The 21004-nt window shown below is 39.8% G+C and overlaps 1 protein-coding gene across 7 annotated transcripts in view; it reads left to right on the plus strand.

Annotated features, from left to right (window-relative positions):
* Mhcl (Myosin heavy chain-like) overlaps positions 1-21004 on the plus strand; it is a 399178-nt gene that overhangs the window by 263904 nt on the left and 114270 nt on the right. For 6 of the 7 annotated variants that reach the window (XR_010861825.2, XM_067159638.2, XM_067159641.2 and 3 more), the window contains 3 exons: positions 6330-6458; positions 6539-6682; positions 6837-6926. Coding sequence is in view for 6 of the 7 variants with exons in the window: in XM_067159638.2 (XP_067015739.2) it covers positions 6330-6458; positions 6539-6682; positions 6837-6926 (363 nt within the window). In the remaining variant the exon portion in view is untranslated. Of the gene's footprint in view, positions 1-4401; positions 5692-6329; positions 6459-6538; positions 6683-6836; positions 6927-21004 lie in introns of those variants that run through there. The other variant, XM_067159643.2, reaches the window with a different exon arrangement.

Below are 21004 nucleotides of genomic sequence, written 5' to 3' on the forward strand. Positions count from 1 at the left end.
TGAAAGAAGTTGAAAATTTTCATCACCACAGACTCAATATCAACAGGAAGAGCATCAGCTCCATGTTGCAAACAGTTATGTAGAATGTGAGCAGGACATCCAACACCTACTATGTTTTCATTCAAGTCTTTTTTGAGAGCAGAGAATACATTCTTCCCTTCCCTGCGTGCAAGGCCTCCAAAATTAACATTGGCATTGTCTCCAGAAAATGCAATGCATCTAGAAGTAATTTTATGCTTTTTGAGAGTATCTGAAATATAGGAGGAAATACATTCAGAACTTTCATTTGGACATGCTTGTAAATCAAGAACTTTTATCTGAATGCCATTATTTTTGTAATCAAAGAATTGGATGACATTTGGAAACAACTTTAGTGCACCATGATTGCTTGCATTTGTTCCTATAGAGTTTCAATTATAATATCTGTCGAGTGGGGAGCAATAACATTATTTATTATTGCACAGGTCAGTTTCTGTGCTACTTCAGAACCTAAGAACATACTCTTATTCAATTTAGCTGTGCAGTCCATTGATTTGTACGACTGGTGATGGAAAACAGTATGAAATGACATTGTAGCTTCTGCGGCTTGAACTTTTTTATCATCTGGTGAATATTTGAGAGTGACAAATGATAACATTGAACATGATATTGACCTAGTTCTCACCGTCTTTTTGTGTTTTTCATTGTTAACGTCTTTCCAAGTCACCAACACCTTTGTATCCGACATTAACATAACTATCACACACTGCACATTTCGCTTCACTTTCACTGCGTCCGTGAGTAAAGCAAGGATACTTATGTTTTAGTTTATCCGAAAATTTACACTGTCTTTTTTTAGATTCGCTCCTTTCGGGTTGCAAAGATGACATACCGGTACGTAATAGGATGCAATGAGATTAATATTTCACTGCATACTCGCACTATAATTTACGGCGACAACCAGATAGCCAAACACGATAGCTGCAAATCATATTGCAGGCACTTGTAAACTGCAGCTCTCGACACTTCCGGTTTCTCTCAACATAAACGTGGAAATGAAGTGCGTTGATTGGTTGATCGATGCCTGGACTTCGAGTTCAATATATCAAATATTAGTATTACTTATTTCCACCCTCGGAAGTAGCGCGATGAGCACATGGAGTTGATGTACGATACAATAACATGCTGTCTTCAGCCTAAAACCTAGGTGAGCAATCTTGTAACGAAAAATGCCGGACAAAGTCGATAAATTAGAAATGCCGGCCGGACATAACCAAAATGATTGAAAAGCAGGACATGTCCGGCAAAAGCCGGACGGTTGGTAACCCTAATCATAGGGCTTAACTACTAGTATCCGGTGGAGGAGAGGGTAAGTAAGTAAAGTACCCCTTCCCCACGAAAACTGTAAATTTTAAATCTTTTTATTTGAACTGTTGTTATAACAAGAATGATCAACATTAGAAAGTTATTCCAGTCGGCTGAGACTGACGGCGAGACGAGGTTCGATTTGTTGCTTTATTAGTGGAACCTTCAGTTTGTATACTCCTTAAGTGAATAGTGTCTCCAAGAACTTCACGAGAGCGAGGACTTCAAGTAAATTATATTTTTGCCCGCGATTCAGATGGACATGGACAATAGGAGTTGTTTTACTATTGTACGGTATTGTTTATATATTCTTTCTGTATTGTTGCTGATGTTTTTATGAAAATATGCACAATAAAAATCATTTATTCCAATAACAGGTTATATTGAACCTCCCTCTCTCCCACCGGGCAGTTTTAGTGGGGAGGAACCTGTATGCACCCTTCTCGCATTGCTCGAGACAGTGAAGGTTGTGCTGTAGCGGATGTTAATTGCCACTTGTCTTACGAACTTGCTTTGGAAGGAATCTGTGCAATTTCAAAAACGTTAAGATAAAGTGATCAAACTTGCTTCAGTTAACAATAGTGTTAATACTGGGAAACAAAACATCTGTGGACCCACCAAGACTCTTCCAGAGAATTTGTGTAAGCAAACAGTCCGATGAAGACCTTTTCCTTTGTCACTGGTTAGGGACTGAAACGTCTTTATTTTCAGAATTTACTCCAATCACAGATGCTGTGGAAGGAAAATATAATTTTGTAGTGCTGGATGAAGAAGTTGTTTGGCAGCTGAGAGTTATCTCACAGTATGGTTCATGGATGTGACGGCTCCTATTTATTGAAGCCACATGTCCACAAATTTCTCAATAATCTGTTTGTAATGAATGCAATAAGGTACGTTTTATTGACGGTTTCTGCATGGTCATGGAGCAGTAAAACAGGCAGTTGGTTCATCTAACACTCTTCGGTCACGGGAAGAATAAACAGTCCAAGGCAGGTAAGCTCAGAAGCACCATCCTGTCTGATACGTTTGCCCCTAACTGTGGATGCAGCACGATTAGTGATCCTTAAGATCTACAACGTCCAGCATGTTCTTATTGCTTCGTGATATCCAACAGTGAATGTCGAAAATTGTGCACGTGTGGATTTTTTTATAGCCTTTAATCAAACAACTCTATGTACAGCAAATTTACGCACCTTTAAAACTCATCCGTACAATATTTGCTCCAAACACCTTAGTTGAGGACATTTGTAACAAAACTTGAGCAACTATTTCATAAAAATATGCTACTGAGCTGAATTTCGTCTCAAACTGTGGCAAATTTATTTGAACTGTTTTCTTTTTGTTAGACCAGCCGCTTAGAGTAAAGGTCAAAAATGTTGTATGTTTTTCCAATGCCAAGTGGCGCGCCATGGCTGAAAACTTGGATTTTGCATTACAGGCCCAACACTAACAAGACGTCATCGGCGACAGAGAACCGCCCTCTCCTGACTGACTTTGGGGCGGAGGAGAAACCCTTTAAGTACCGTCCCTTTCAACGATAAACCACTGCCGCCCTGACGTGACCAAGGCGTACTGCGTCGCACTCAGCCTCGAACATGTGTGGCCGACCTGTTCCTCTGGAACTGCGAAGAGGTTTTCAGTTGAATTTCGCGTGCAATCTAGAGACAACATTGTGTTAGTGAAAACTTGAACCAGCTCATCATATAGACATGGCCAAACTTGTTTTACTTAAGATTTGTTTGAATAGCTTAGAACCCCTAATTCGGAAATGAAAGAGAAAACAACAGTTTAATTTGTGTCGCCTTGCTCATTACTTAGTGTCGGGACCCGTACGGCCATCTGGTAAAGTAAAATGGAACGTCACAGTCGAGCTTCCGGTTTAAAAAAAACATTCCAAAAAATAGGAATTATCTTCCGCCCCCGCTTCATACGTGGTTCTCAAACTGCGAGCAGCCTTCACGCCATGCACGCACATCCATCCCATTGAAATTTTGATACTTTGCAATGTCTGAACTCCACAATTAACATAATAATAATACTAATGTTATTTGCTTTACGTCCCACTAACTACTTTTACGGTTTTCGGAGACGCCGAGGTGCCGGAATTTTGTCCCGCAGGAGTTCTTTTACGTGCCAGTAAATCTACCGATACGAGGCTGACGTATTTGAGCACCTTCAAATACTACCGGACTGAGCCAGGATTGAACCTGCCAAGATGGGGCCAGAAGACCACCGCCTCAACCGTCTGAGCCACCCAGCCCGGTTCCACAATTAACATCGAAAATTGTTCATCCTTATTTATTAATTCGATATTGAGGCTAAAATCTAGCGTTTTGTGAAACTTTCATATACACATAGGGTATCAGATACAGAGACAAACTCTTGTCTTATACAAATGTATCTAATTTCACAATCACGTCTTATTTACGATGTGTATTTAAAACAATGCCTTGCTAATTAGCCACGTACTCATCTCTTTTAAATCTCATTTAGGGATCTTTTCGTGGGGATACATTGAACTTTTAGCCATGAATGAAGGATACATGTCTGGCTCACACTGCTGAGGCGCCGGCCTTCTGACGTGGCTCAGTCCGGTGGTACTTGAAGCTACTCAGATACAGCAGCCTCGTGTCGCTAGATTTACTGGCACTCGGCGTCTCCGAAAACTGTGGGACGTAAAGCCAATAACAACATTATTGTTTCATAAAAGTAATCGGATAGAAATATCGTCCATTGTTAAGAGAAGCCCGCCGGGGGGTCGAGGAAGCAGTGTGTACGCACGGTCAAGGTTGGGGAAAGCTAGAGCGACCTCGTTCTCTGTGACGGACGTGAGCGATAGCGACATGTTCGCACTCAGTCATCGTGTATGATAAGTTAAAGGGCACGCTCTTATTCTTCTGTCTTTTGCCGGGTTCGACTGGGGAACAGCCACCTGCCGCGAGTGGATGTGTTCAAGGCTGTTGCTCCTGCTTAGTATGCAGCCCCGCTAGCGGCATTGTGGGCCAGTTCCCCCACTGCTGACCTGGACTGGAGTAGCCTGGCTGGCCTCACTGGCTCAGTAGTCATGTCACCATGCCATCAGCATCACCAGCCTCCAAGAGGCCTGCCATCAAACCTGCAGCTCACAGACAGCCATCCAACCTTCCACGTGTGGTGGGAGCAGAACTCAAGAATGGCACTAGTTCTCCAGTGAAAAAAACTGAACTTAGGAGATCGTCGTCCAGCGAGGGTGTCCTGCAGAAGAAGGCTGCTGGTGCTCGGAAAGTGGCTCCCGTCCGCAACCTGAAGCGCTCCTTGTCCAGTGAAGGTGTGTTGGACTGCAGGAACCTGTCTCTTGCTCCAAAAGTGCCTCCACTGCCGCAGATTTCCTCAGATAACTTATCTACCGTCATTGCCGTTGACTACGATTCTTCGCCGCATTCGTCCATCGGGACTCACGATACCGTTCAGGTGATCACGCAGTCTGAAGATGTGCCGCTTTCCTCCACCATCATTGCTGTTAATTATAGCACTGGCGAAACCAATGGTTGCCAACCCCCTCTGCCACCGCGAACCAGATACTTCAATGGTAAGAGTTCAGTGTGGAGTAAATTGGAGAGCAAGCAGTCTTCTAACATAGCTGTTAACATCAACATCAAACAAGGATTGGCAGAGGAGACGGACCCTCCACCGGTCCCACCGCTCCCATCATCTCTGGTAACCAAGCATTTCACCAATGTGAATCCTTCAGTGTCTCCCCCGGCTGTACCTCCCAGGAATGGGGAACGTGCTCGTCCCAGCAGGATTCCTCGTAAACTCGTCCCTCCAACTGGTCTAACTGGCGTAGACTGCCTTGCGAGTTCCGATGAAGAAAAGTTAGTGAGCGGGAGCAGCGAGGACGAGGCATCCAGAAGACAGGCGTGGGAAGAGCTGATAAAGAAGTATGAAGCTCTGGAAGAGGAATGTAGTGTTCACAGCTCCGAGGACGAGAAGAAGTCTACAGAAGATGTGTTTAAAGCCGTTGTAGCTAAGGTGGTCACGGACGAGAAGGAACAGTTTGTTAATCTAAACACTATCCTTGGTAAATCCAAAGTGTCCGAAAATATTGCCAAGTTTGAGGCTCGCAAAGAGCCGACTTTGTTCCGAAGCCTAAAATGTGCGGATACCATACACTTGTACCACGCCGGAGGCTACTGGACGAGCAGCAAGCGGCAGTGTCGGACTCCCACAGAGCAGACCAAGGAGCCATCAGAGAGACGCACGAGACGGAACTCTGATGGAGATGAGCCGTCCAGTGGAGGGATAGGCGTGGTGCGGGCCAGCACTGGCCGACAAGTTTCTGACTCGCGGTTCAGGACTGAGTTGGAGGTACACGTCTTTTTACTTGATGTTATGAGCACCGGCTCTCATTTCAAGTGTACACATCTTACTTATTCAGTTGTGGGCTCTCTGATGGCTTTTTAATGAAGGAAGATTGAGAAGTGTGTGTAGGAAGGTACAGGTCAGACGGGATGCTGAGGTAGAACAAGTGATTTATGATGAAATATTACAACATATAAAAATCAAATTTAGTTTTTAATTAAACACGAATAAAAGTTTGAGTGTAGTTTGAAAGCATTTCTCAAATGTAAACATGTCAACATAGTAGAAGTTTTTCTGAGCCCTGGACCTCAACACTTCATTTATAGAAACACATAACTTAATTCCAGATTCTGTACACTTTTGAAGTCAATCCTAAATTAGTTGAGGATGTGATGATCTAAACCACACAGTTTTTTCAGAAGCTGTCATTTTAATGTTTGTATTTTTTTATAAATGACTGCAGACTGCCATTGAGACTTCCCAGAATACTTTTTGACAGCATTGAGGACAGTCGTGTCAAAGTCCATGTCAAGTGTTTCAGAGAGTTTCATACTAGGTCTGCATATTGCTATAAGCCCCAAAACATATCTATGTTTGTATGCACTCGAGATATCTATAGGAGTGCTTTTTTCTCTTGTTTTCAGATATTCTTCAGGTCAGGAGTGCTGGCCCAGTTGGAAGCCCAACGCGACGAGCGGCTCACGGACCACGTGGTGAGACTGCAGGCGCAATGTCGCGGCTACCTCGCTCGACGACGACTGGCCAAGCTGAAGGTACGTTTCAGTACGTACGCGTTTCTAAATCCTAGTACGTCCCTAACGCGCGCATTAAATGCCATGTTGTTTGTGCGCAGATCCAAGATCTTGCCGTCCGTTGCATCCAGCGCAACGTTCGCAAGTTCATGTCCGTCCGAGATTGGCCGTGGTGGAGACTGCTGGTTAGGGTGACCCCGCTGTTGAACGTGCACCGCACCGAGGAAGAACTGCGCCTCAAGACGGCAAGTATATTGTTAATTGCCTCGAAACTGGGCATTTATTAACAAAGTTGCTCTGTTTCATTAGTTCAGTAGCCTAACAGTCCCAGCTTCATACAGTCATGTATGGAGATGGGAACACATGCACCCTCCTGATGAAGCTGTTTATCTATTTCAGGAGGAGCTGGAGATGTTACGAGCCAAAGTCGAGAAGTTGGAGGAAGAGAGAGGCCACTTAAAGCACGACACCGACCGGCTGGAGGCCAAGGTACTCTCTAACATTGAGCTTCTTTCACGATAACCTTTATTGTGCATGGTCATAATAAATTACAAGCACTTTTTCAAGATCCTCCTTTCTTGTAACTGATGTCACTGGAGTGTATTTAAATAACTGATTTAGATGTGAGGAGATCATGAATTTAATTTCTATGGATTTTCATCAGCCATGGCTAACCTGAAGCTCACTGCGGGGCTAAGATGTGGCGAAGTGCATGATTATTTTCCCTGTGGGTTTTTTAGGATGCTGTTGAAGATATACAACAAGCCAAGTTGGAAGTTGACTAGACGACAAGCCTTTATCTTCATATGTTTACTTGTCGACATCAGGAAAAGGGTAAATAATATCGGTGGTAAATCGTTACATATTTAACTTGACTAAAACCATAAAAGATGGAGACGAAAATCTAACGTGGGTATAGCCTTGAAAAATATGAACAAAACCCACTAGTGTTGACTATATGATTTTTCACGAGAGTTTAATCCTGATGTAAACAAATAGGCAGAGCACCTTGGCTTTGCACGTGGACATAGACGTAGTTGATTGGAGAAGCAACCGTCGCACTCACTCGACTGTATGCGAGCTCGAAGAAAAGTAGTACGTCACATTAATTTAATTTAATTTTAGTTTATTACATTTAGTGAGTCTGAAAGAGTACTTAATCAGATTAAAATATGGTTGTCATATATAATGGTGTGTGTATATATGTATATATATATGTGGTTTTTTAATTAAAACAGTGATTAAATAACGAGATATGAAGGCACAAGGCATGGTGTAATACAGATAGACTTCTCATAGTGAGGGAAAGTCCCAAGCTGTACAGCGTAGAGATAAGATGTTGCATCTTGCAGCAGCTGTCAGTGTCAGTATTCATAGTGAGAGAAATGGAGCAAGACGTAGGACCATCGCGTGTAGTGAAGCACACAAGAGGAAAACCGCTCAGAAGTGACCATAGGCAGTGCGTTGTGAATGTTTTTAATAAAATAAGTGAACAGAATCCAGGTTTAGCCGTAAAAGAGGTAGAGAAACTAAGCGCAGAGTTGTGTGGTGAGTCGGCTAGTTCGGTTCATAACAGGCGAACACAGTTTAGAAAGACAGGGAAATTAACAACGCCGGGAAAGGAACGTAAACGACCTCAAAAAGTCGAGAAGTACAACGATATAGTCAAAAGTGGTATTAGAAGGAAAATTCATGACTTCTTTTTTCGGAATGAACCACTTACTTTAAGCAAAGTATTAGACAGTGTGAATACAGATAAAACTTTACCAACCTTCAGTTTAACTACATGGTACAGACTTTTAAAGGACATAGGATTCCAGTTTGTTAAACCTGTGTGAATGGATAGGGAGGAAATTGTATTGTGGAGACAGACATATTTGCGTGAAATATCGTGCAGAAGGTCGCAAAATTTATTACTTGGATGAAACGTGGCTTAACGAAGGACACGTAACTTCAAAAGCATGGGTTGATTCCACTGTTAAATCCAAGAAACAGGCCTTTGTTTCTGGACTTTCAACTGGCCTGAAGCTGCCGACTGGGAAAGGCAAAAAGCTTATCATTGTTCATGTAGGTAGTGACTCTGGTTTTGTGGAAATTGGAGCTCTCGTGTTTAAATCTGAAACGACACGAGAGTATCATGAAGAAATGACAAGTGACGTCTTTTTATCGTGGTTTTCGTCTATCCTACTGAAACTCGAACCCGGGAGAGCTTGATTGTAATGGACAATGCATCTTACCATTCTGTGAAAGTGGAATGAATTCCTACAGTGGCAATGCGGAAAGACCAGATCGTTGCTTGGGTCGGGAGTCACCAAATAGAATACAAGCCTGATACGGTCAAAGCAGAATTCATTGAACGGGTGAGGCCAGTGCGAGACCAGTACGACAAATACATTTGCGACGAAAAAACACAGAAAGCGGGCCGCTGTGTTCTACGATTTCCACCCTACCATTGCACTCTCAATCCCATTGAACAGATATGGAGTCAAGTGAAGGGTTACGTTGCGATAAACAACACGATCTTCGACCTACAAGACATACGAGCTCTACTTTGCACAGACCTCGAAAATGTGACAGCAGATAAGTGGAAGCACTGCATTAGAAATGCAGCTAAAGAAAAAGACCAGATGTGGGTGCTAGACAGCCTAATAGAAGAAGTTATCGAGAGATTTATCATCACTGATCACGGCCAGACTAGCAGCGACTCTTCAAACAGTGACAGTAATGAGAATGGAGGGGATACATCGTGTGATAGGGAAGGAATTGAGCCCCTGTAGGATGACTAAGAAAGGTAAGCATATACAGTACGGTATGCATAGACTTCTTACTTTGTTAAGACCGCAAATGCCTGTCTTTCTTGTCTTTTTGAGTTGTTTCTTTTCGATAGATGTTGTTACAGAATTATTAACAGTTCCGTCTGACATGTCCAATCATGCTATATGCTATATCAGGATAGGAACTCTACAAGATAAGAGATATACATTTCAACTCGAATGTTAGTATTATATTAGGTTACAGTCTACCGGGTGGACATTTCAAACAGCTGTCCTAAGATAAACCTTCCTACATGTGTAATTTTGTGCTCTAGCCTACGATAGCTTTCTTTAATATTCAGAAATGAACGTAGGCCCGAATCTTCAGCAATAGATCTCCCTTCAAATCCCTCCGTTTCGTTTCACACAGCTCAAAAACTGTTCCTCGTCTATTTTAGGTCATATGCGCAGCGCTGTATGTCCGAACACGAGACGTTGATGGGGCAGAGGTCGATACTACACTCTCAGTGAATCACAACTCTTTCTTTGGCTGAGGCGTGGACATGCCTTGTTTACATCAGGATTAAACTCTCGTGAGAAAACATATAGAGCCCTTGCATTGTCGTGTTTCGCTTGAGCGTGAGCAAGGGATCAGTTTGTTGGCTAGTTGGCAAGACTTTTCTCCCCGCCAGTACAACGTGGAAGAACAAATGGATCTCGAAGATATTTTTGAGGTGTTTGAAGAAATACTAAGCGATGATGAAGAAGTGGTTCGAAGGATTAAACGACCACGGGCACCACAAGTTTTTCGAGCAAGGGCACATCACTTTCATATATGGAATGAAACAGAGTTTTTAAGTAGGTTTAGGCTATTACAGCAAATTGGTGCTAGAATAAAGCATGCAATGAAAAGGTAAGAATGTAGAAATGAATTTTTGAACGGTTTCAATGTCAAAAGTGTAAATTTTAGGAAATAAAGTAACTTCCTTCTATTTCAGAAATCATGCTGTAGAACCCCTCAGTTAGCTACTAATAGCATTGCAGTTTTAAGCCTCCAGTAGTATGTTTATTACAATGGGAGATTTGGGAGGAATTCATAAGGCCACTGTTTCACGGACTATATTGCATGTGATGGATGCTTCTCTTGCTCCACAGCAAATAAAATTACCAACAGAGGAAAATGATATGTCAGTAAGTAACAATCAGTTTTACAGAATTGCTGAGTTTCCCAGAGTGATTGGTGGCATTGACAGTCCCCTGGAGGAGATTCTGCAGAGCAATACAGAAACAGGAAGGAGTAGCTGACGCAAATCTGAATATCAACAATATTGTAGCCACCACTATTAGAATTCAATTCTTCAGCAAGTTTCTCCCAGGCCAATTCTTTTTCTTGCCACTATTTCTGTACAAATGGCACAAGCAATTCTATTTCCTTACAAGTAAAATTAGGACAATGTTTATTGTTTTTATCTGCCATTTTCCCTACAAGAAGTAAACAAAATATTATCGATAGTCATCTTTTCTCGCAAGTCACTGCTACCAAGATCGTATATTTCCTTCTTCACCTCAGTTTAACTTAGACCGGTCATTATAAGACTCAACATCTGTTTAAACTCTAGTTACAGTTTTTTTTGCCATTTGCTTTACGTCACACCAACACAGATAAGTCTTGTGGCAACGATTGGATAGAAAAGGCCTAGGAATGGGAAGGAAGTGGCCGTGGCCTTAATTAAGGTACAGCCCCAGCATTTGCCTGGTGTGAAAATGGGAAACCACGGAAAACCATCTTCAGGGCTGCCCACAGTGGGGCTCGAACCCACTATCTCCTGATTACTGGATACTGGCCGCACTTAAGTGACTGCATCTATCGAGCTCGGTAGTTACAGTTTAACTCAATCTTCAGTTTAAACCTTCATTATAATACCAGCTCTTAGTCAGCATGGAACTGGAAACTAAAGATGTGATGAAGGATAAACTTTTGTCACGAATACAGTTTAAAGAAGCTTCAACAGTGGTGTGTGGGAAAAGTTTTCTATAGCAATTAATCATGATGGTAAGCAGGCAGACAATGTATCATGTAAACAGTATTCTTCAAGGCTACGACACCACGTCTGAACACATGTTAGATAACATTACCATTGAGTTCACACGTCTGTAAAGTACGTGTCAACACAATACAGAAAAATTGCTTATGCAGAAATGTGTAAAAATGTGCACTTCTGATTTACATACTTTTAGTGTCTTGAGATGTCCCAGGAACTAGTAAGTATTAGCGCACAGTATAGAAGAGTAAATGGCCGCTAAAACAAGTGCGAAGATACTCCTGTCTTGGCGACATCAGTTTTCCCTAAAAGAGAATAAACTAGAGAAAATATCAGAGAGGAAATCAAAGGCAAGCTCGTGAACTTACACAACATCTGTTCCACAAAGGCCCTTGAGCCTTACCTGGTGTAAGCAAATTATTATTTATTTTTTTGCAATTTGTTTTACATCGCACCAACACAGACAGGTGTCACGGCAACGATGGGAGAGGAAAGGGCTAGGAGTAGGAAGGAAAACCATCTTCTGGCCTGCCAACAGTTGCCCTCTTCGTCTTTTGTCTCCAAGTTTTAGATCGTACATTTGTTTCGGTAATCTGTTATCATCCATGCATCGCATCTCAGCCAAGTGTTCTGACTTTACTGTGTGTATCACACCTTCTCTCTGTTCACAGCATCAAATGCTTTCTTGACATCCAAAGTCTTGACTATGTTCCTAGTGCTTTTCCATTAATTAATTGGCTGTTGATCTCCCCTTTCTGAATCCATACTGTTCTTCAAAGAGGTTTTATGTCTTATTGGGGATTATTGAAAAGTATAATAATGTATGTAATATTCAGAGGTGTGCTGGAGAAACAGAATGTCTGCATATTTGACCAGCTACGGAGCAACCTTTGTGCAATATCCAGACACGGGGAGGCATCGTATACCAGTTTTCAAGAGTTTTTAGTAAACTTTATTTTACCATACATGTTTTGGGAAGTCATCCATTCCCCTCGTCAGTGATGTCAGTTCAAAGAATAAAACAATATAACACTATCTTTTGTTTTAACAATTTAAAAAAGTATTGTGTCCTATTTCACCATATCAGTAAATAAAGAAAACTAATGAAATATTATGAAAATGATCAATGCACAAATTTTGTTGAACTGAATGAGAATACTTATATAAATTTAAGATCTTCAAGTTTTAACATGCTAGTCTATACAGTGGGTTATCTTCTGTACTTCCCTCATTTAAACTTGATTCAAAATTTTTTTTTGTGCAAGATAAATTTCTAAAACTTTCCAAAACAGTAATTAATTTTCCCTTTTTGGCCGAATGTATTACTTCCATGTCATTAGAAATGTCTGTAAATTTATGATTCTTTTCAACCATATGCTCTCCCATCGCCGAGTATCTTTTATGTTTGACTGCATTAACATGTTCTTTGTACCTTATAGCCAAACTTCGTTGTTTACATGTTTGGCATGTCAATTTGTAAATTCCTGATTTATTAAATATACATTTATTCTCTATCTTATCTGAAATTAAAATGATCTTATTAGTTTCATTATCCATTTTGTATGCAACTTTGATGTTCTTTTTCCTGAAAATTTTAGCCAGGCGATAAGAGTGCTTATTTTGAAAAGTTAGAACTGCAGATTTCTTTTTCTCCTTTTGCTCTTTAATTAAAGTTGTTTTTGGTTCATTTTTCATTTTATTTATCATTCTATTAATATGTTTTCTGGAATATCCGTTGCTATGAAAATTTGGTGGATTATATTTATCTCTCTATTATAAATTCTTCCTAGACGTTATGTTCTAAGCTCTATTAATTATACTTGTCTATTGAACATTGCGGAGAGGTTTCGAATTGAATCCAGGCTTTAAGCACGCAACCTAATGATTGGAAATTGTATATGACCACCTCTCCTACTAAATTATTCACAACAGACACGAATAACCAAGGAAGTGCCATATTATGGAATGTGGACAAGAAAAGAAATGTCATTTTGAAGAATGTATTCAGGGAGATTTCCATTCAGAGTTCGATGTATCAATGTAAGTATATGAAACTTCTGTCGCCAGTTGGGTTTCAGTTGGAAATGTATGTGCTTGGGGTTACGTGAGCATCGCAACTCACGTTAAAAGGAAATTGAAAACCAGATTTTCAACCCTTGTTAAAGTCCGTGCTTTGTTCACGAGTCTTGTCAATGAGGATTATGTCGTGATAGTCAAATATTGGTAATATCTTAAATTTACATCTTGTGGCAAAATATCCATATGTCATTCCAGTGGGTACATCTTTCTACATGTGCAGACCAGTTAAGAGTTTAAGTTCTTCACTGAACCAAATTACGATGTCACCAAAATAATAGTATAATTTTTGTACATGGTATTTAATTATTTTTGAGAACCAGTTAAAATTGTTTCAGTTTTGTAGGGTTGAGGAGGAGACTTCTTGTCAGTCACTATTGCGTTGGAGGTCATCAGGATTAGTATTGAGGGCAAGGAGCCCCTCTTGAAGCTAGACTGTGGTAGGTTTACAAGAGTGTATACCAACCGTGTGCCATTCTTGAGACAGTAATTGAAAGTATGGGTGAGATTGGGAAGAATAACACTATAGCAAGTAGAAGAGAAAGTGTGATCTCTTCCCTGGTTTATTTGTTCCTTCGCTAAATGAGCGTTAGACAATTATTGCATGCTTACTATCCAAGAAGTCAGTTATCGGATAGTTTAGACTTTGTGATCTTAGATCTCGGTTCTTTTCTAATCTGTCTTGTTACATAGTTGAAAAACGGCACTTCAGATAATGTAAAACAAGTTTAGGGACGATGCCCAGTACATAGACATCACAGCACACTATATTTTTACTATAGTCCCTAAGGCTAGATGTGTTGCATACTCTATAACCTCGTAGACTCTCGTTAGCAAGACTATCACTGTTAAGTACGCCAGTCCAGTAAGAGCTTGTCTTACTGTGCAGTCTTAGGGAGTGTTCTCATGTCAATCACAATTATAGGAAGTGAAGAAAAGTCAACCTATTCAGTACAAATTAATAATTTGATGTAAGTTGTCGGGACCCTGTAAGGGTCATCCTCGGCCACTGACAGTTTATACAGTAGCAATATAATCAGTATGCTTAAAATGAACACTAGAAAAAGAACTATGGACTGTATTATAAATTTACAGAATGAAAATGTGATTTACTCAGTCTTAACTACTAGAATGAAATTCATATCCTACTCCCATTGGGCTCACAATTACTACCTGATGACAGGGCAAATTTTGTTGGCATATAAGTACACTGCAACATCTGTAAATTCAGCAAATCTGTAGTTAAAGGCTGATTGCCACAACTTAATGAACATAATATACCAAAATGCTGTTCTAGTGAATCTTGATTAAATTTTGCTGTGAGCACATATCTGAATCCATTATTGGACAACTTATATTCTTGTTCTCAGTGAGATTAAGGTTTAATACCCTATCGTGTATGAGAATTCCTTAGTGAGAGTTTCTGTCAAATCCGTACTTTATAGCATTTGCAACAGAATTGCTGAAAAGAAAGTCTCATTTACATGTGCTGAAATGAAGTGGGGTCTATATGTGCAGACATTAGTTCGTGGCAAACTTCGAAACATGCAAATGTATGGCAGTTATCCATTTCAAAAAACCTGTCAATAGAATTTAAAGTCTCGAACTCAATTACTCATTAAGTATGGGTGATCTGAATGCCGAAGTTGGTTGCGAAAACATCATCAGACAATACATTTATTGTGAATGAATTATTGCACTAGTACCAGTTTCGACCTATCTTGGCCATCATCAGCTAGCACACAAATTTACAGTCATAGGACAAAATTACAAAGATGTTACGTAAGAGCATCCGGATGTCTGATAAAAAATGGAAGTAAAATATATTGCAGTATGTTGCGTTAAAATATCTCTAATTAAAAGTGGTGATGGTTAGAATAAACTAAAACCTATTGATTGAGCATGGACATGAGTACATAAACACATTAAAATATATTTGCCACATCATAAGACACTAAAAAATATAACACATTAAACACATTAAAACATGGTATATTTTAAAAACGTCTATTAAAATTTGAGTTCATGTTGCGTTGCATTCATTCTTCAATCCTCTTGTAGTTCTTGTGTTGATTAAGTTGAATATTGAGAATGTTCTATGGCTGATATACTTTGTATTGGTATGTTATAAGAACTCTTGTCAGTAAAATTTGAAAATTGAGTACTGTGCAATTCAACTGTTGATGTAGTCAGGTAAGATTTATATATACAGCAAGATAGGATTTAATTTTAGAGCAGTTGGTGGTGACACTTCTCTCGTCTATGCACATTATATGGTTGTTATTGTTGTTGCTGTGGAGGTTGTGTACCGATATGTTTGGAGATTTGTTGTGTTCTGACAAGAGTTCTTATAACATACCAATACAAAGTATATCAGCCATAGAACATTCTCGATATTCAACTTAATCAACACAAGAACTACAAGAGGATTGAAGAATGAATGCAACGCAACATGAACTCAAATTTTAATAGACGTTTTTAAAATATACCATATTTTAATGTGTTTAATGTGCTATATTTTTTAGTGTCTTATGATGTGGCATATATATTTTAATGTGTTTATGTACTCATGTCCATGCTCAATCAATAGGTTTTAGTTTATTCTAACCATCACCACTTTTAATCAGAGATCTTTTAACGCAACATACTGCAATATATTTTACTTCCATTTTTTATCAGACATCCGGACACTCTTACGTAACATCTTTGTAATTTTGTCCTATGACTGTAAATTTGTGTGCTAGCTGAAGATGGCCAAGATAGGTCGAAACCGGTACTAGTGCAATAATTCATTCACAATAAATGTATTGATCGGTGGAACATTTTTCTTGTCTATTACATTGAATCCAATCAATACGGAATATGAAACTTATAAATAATAACATCATCAGACCTCGTGGCTTTGAGAACAGAAACTCTGAAGGAGGATTTCTGCATGCGAAACAACTTTAGCGTACAAAATACGGCATAAAATAACAAGATACAAAGCTGCTCGGTGTGTTAGATAGTCCGTATCCCCAAAGCTAATTGCATCACGACCTGGTTGTTGAAGGACTCAGGATAACAACAAAATTACCCAAAACAGAGATTAGAGGAAGAAGAGTGGACCTTGTTCAAAGAAACTCTTATAAAGTAAGCTGAGGAAATCTCTGGGGAAAAAATGTGCAAAACCAATAGACAGGAAAAGTCCTTGGTGGAACGCCGGGGTGAAGACAGCAGTAAAAGAAAGAAATATCCTGAAAAGAAAATTAGATGAAGTAAAACAAAAAATGGATGATAGAGCGAGCGTAAGAAGTTGGCTGTAAAATGACTAATCTAATTAGAAAACAGATGACTTTGCTACCAGGGTAGAGAAAGTTACTGTATAAAGTAGTAGAACGTTAAAAAAGTGAATATGGAAACATCCTTGCGCTGGTAGTTTGATAAGAACAGAGGAAATGAAGAGGTACTCCAGCTGAGACAACACCAATTGTAGAATAGATGAAATCCAGAAAAACCATCCCCCATTAACATGGCTTGAAGTAAATGTCCTCAAGCTTCAGGTATATACAGAGTGCTCTCAGTGATCTGGGAAGAAAATAAAATCCCAGAAGATTGGAGAAAAGGAATCATCATCCCACTGTTTAAAAAGCGCAACAGACGGAAATGTGGAAACTGTAGGAGTTGTTGTCACGGACCCTGAAGCTACTGGAAAAGAAAGGAAGACAGTGGAACCTTTGCTTGTGGAAGAACAACACAGATCCAGGAAAGATGGAAGTATTGTGGGTCTCATTTTTGTCGTAAGAATGTTCACAGACAAATACTGGGAACATGGATAAAATCTTGCAGTTACATTTTTGGACTAGAAAAGACCTATGACAGTGTCCCTCAACACAAGATCTGCAAATGTCTTGAAGACCCAAGGTACCAAAGTACCTGACTGACAGAGTGAAGATGCTATACCAGAATTGCTACGGCTGAGTTCAAATAGGGAATGGAAGATCAAAATGGTTTGAGACAAAGAGAGGTGTCCAACAAGGAAGTACTCTATCACCACTCTTGTTCATAATAATGGGCAAAATCATAAAGTCTATCAGCCAAGTCTATCCACAACCTTAAATTTTTCACTTACTCATTTGACATTCCACAATATAAACGTATGTAGGAACCTTACAGATACCAACATAAATCAGTATAGATATGATGCCTACAGTCTTGCATGGAATGCAATTTAAAATCTGGAACACACTGACACAAAAATACGTAAATTTAATTAATTGGACAGCAGACCAAATGCTCCTATGGGGAGAAACAGACGGAGTGGAACAGTATGTTCACTAAATTTGAGATGATGAACTCGAATACTTGCCTTTTGTTGTGGAAATTATTTCCGATACATGTGATTATATCCTATGTTCAGCATCTGAAAAGGCCCATCAAGAATGTTAGGAATATAGCAGGGGTTGCACAGTTTGGGTCACATAGCTATCAGCTTGGGTTCGAACCCCACTGTCCGCAGCTCTGAAGATGGTTTTCCATGGTTTCCCAATTTAACATCAGGTGAATGCTGGGGTTGTACCTTAATTGAGGTCACGGCCGCTTCCTTCCCGCTCCCAGCCCTTTCCTATTCCATCGTCTCTGTAAGCCCTGGCTGTGTCGGTGCGACATGAAGCAGATTACAGTATTTACAGGTGAAACCAATAATTCTAGTACCAATTTCCTCCAGTTGTAAGACCACTTGGAATAAAATTTGTTGAAATGTGTTGAATTTTGGCTTGCTAACACCAATCACAAACATGATTTGATTGTTTATCTTGGGTGTGTTTTCACTGAACAGTAATATGCAGCAACCCTCAAATAGCGGACGAGTCACCACAGTCGCTATACCGACCAATAGTGAACAACTCCCACTTTGTCTTCTGCTCCTTGTGATTATGTAGAAAAGTTCTGGGAATATCACTGACACCATTTGCCCTGGATTTAATAGAATATAACAGTTTATTAACCTCATTAGTGCTGACAATGGGACAAGTGTTGGCACATTATCTGAACCCTGTCTTCTGTGAAATATGGTACGTATTTAGCTCGTCACATGGAATGTCCTTCCCATAGTTTATGATGCTTCCAGGTAGTAGCTGTATTGAAATTACTTTCATATTCATGAACATATTTAAATTGAAGATAATGCATCATTCGATTATTTTTATTCCTAGTTATAGTCAGTTGGATCACCGGTGTATTTGTAAGAGAATCATGTTCAGACATCATGTTTTCTTTGTCTCTTTGTTTGGGCTTTGTTTCAATTAATTAAATTTACGTATTTTTGTCTCAGTGTGTTCCAGATTTTAAATTGCATTCCATGCAAGACTGTAGGCATCATATCTATACTGATTTATGTTGGTATCTGTAAGGTTCCTACATACGTTTATATTGTGGAATGTCAAATGAGTAAGTGAAAAATTTAAGGTTGTGGATAGACTTGGCTGATACCGTGGATTAGCCCTGTGTTGTTATTTCACATAGCCACGCTCAAATGGGAGCAGTATTTCATGAGTCGTCTAGGGTAGTTGCTTGACACGAGGGTCATAATCAGAGTGATTTGGTACAGGGAGACAGGAACTATAGACGACTTGTCTTAGCTTAGAAATGGGCCACTTTCAAAGCATTGTATGGGCGCAGTTAACGGAGATCTGAACCCTGATGCTTGCCTGTGGTGCCTCTTTAAGGGTTATAAATTTCATGTTGTTGGTCCGTATTGAACTGAGAATAACATATGAGTAACAACACAGTAAAGGTTTCCACCTATTCAATACAAAATATATTCACAATATTTTAAAATTACATGGTACTAGTTTCGACCCATCTAGGGGTCATCATCAGCCACATCAAAGCAAAGATCACTCTTGACGAAATCCTAAGAACATGTTAATTTTAACAGTAAGATTATTATGGAATAACAAGTGAATGTGGTAAATGAAAAGAGATGTTGGTATGGGACAGGTGAGTAATAGCTAATAAATATACAAGGAATATACATAAGAGGTTTGGAACAAAGTATAAAAGGGGGCTTAGTGTTGTAAAAATTATATAATCATGGAAAACAGTAAGTCCTTATAATGAAGAATGCAATGAGAAATGACATATATAAAATTATATATGGCTTAGGAAGAGTGGAGGTGGTTTAGGAGGGGAAGAGGGTTTAAGGAGGGGCTGAAGGGTGCGGGAGAAAGGGTAATTGTCTCGGAAAAGTATCTTTGATTAATGCAGCCAACCAAAACTCAATCCCCCTTATATGCTTTGTTCCAAACCTCTTATGTATATTCCTTGTATATTTATTAGCTATTACTCACGTGTCCCATACTAACATCTCTTTTCATTTACCACATTCACTTGTTATTCCATAATAATCTTACTGTTAAAATTAACATGTTCTTAGGATTTCGTCAAGAGTGATCTTTGCTTTGATGTGGCTGATGATGACCCCTAGATGGGTCGAAACTAGTACCATGTAATTTTAAAATATTGTGAATATATTTTGTATTGAATAGGTGGAAACCTTTACTGTGTTGTTACTCATATGTGGTGCCTCTGTCTTATAATGGAACTGCAGTCGAATTTCAGCTCGAAGGAATTCTGAATGCAGTGCCATGTGTCGTCACATTTCAACTCAGACTGTGAGAAATAGGCCATGGTGAGGTCCAGCTCTCAAACCAAGATATCATAGGCGCACCATTATGCTCAATGGTCTCTTGAGAATTGGCATAAAGTCCTTGTCACCAATACACGTCACATAAGCCTTGTTCCTGTGTCACACACACACACACACTCACACTCACACACACTCTCTCTCTCTCTCTCTCTCTCTCTCTCACTGTCCAGCTTGACCGTACACCACTACTAGTCATGCAGGACAAGGACGTAGTGACTCTGTAGCATCAGTATTTGTCTACATGCGGTTTGTGATCACAGTATCACTGCCGTGTTCCCAGGCATTCCACCAGCCACTCCGGTAGATCTATGGAGGAGTGGAACAGTTTTGACCAACATTATCTTGTATGCCAAGACGAATTCAGGCGTGCATTTATTTAACCTGTTCTGTACTGTATTGTTGTAGAGGCTTTTGTTTCTTGGTTTGTTATATGTCTCTGTTTCATGTTTTTGTGAAGACTTCTTTGGTCTGATATGATGTGAAACACAAGCATAGTCATGTCACATGAAGAAAAGAAGTCTTAATTTCTCTGAGTGTCATAGCAAAGGTATGCTGGTAACAAGTCATGTAAGATACTTAGGTGGTCAATAAATTATTCCAGTAAGTATTTTTGTGTCCACTCCCAATTACTTCAATGAACTTGAGCTCTGTGCTCAGTAATTCACCAGTCTGTGAGGTGGAGACGCACTAGTTTGGTTAAATATAGCCTGAATTTCATCTCAAGTGTGCAAATAAACAAACAAATGACAACACTGCCAGGGGACTGCTTCCTTGTAGACATCAGACATTCTGTGAAGAGCAGTTCAACTTACTCTTCATCTCACCTAATTCCAGAAATCTGATTGCACCTCGTGGCATATGTATTGAGAGAGTGTGGAAGGAAGGAAATGTAGGTGTGCTGAGTGAGGAAGTGCTAGGAGAACGCCGAGGTGCCTGTAGGTCTACTCAGGACAGAGGGTCCTTGCTAGCTGTTTGTGGCCCTGACCTCTGCTCAGATTGAAAGGAACA

The sequence above is a fragment of the Anabrus simplex genome, chromosome X (genome assembly GCF_040414725.1).
Source record: "Anabrus simplex isolate iqAnaSimp1 chromosome X, ASM4041472v1, whole genome shotgun sequence".
NCBI classification, from domain to species: Eukaryota; Metazoa; Arthropoda; class Insecta; order Orthoptera; family Tettigoniidae; genus Anabrus; species Anabrus simplex.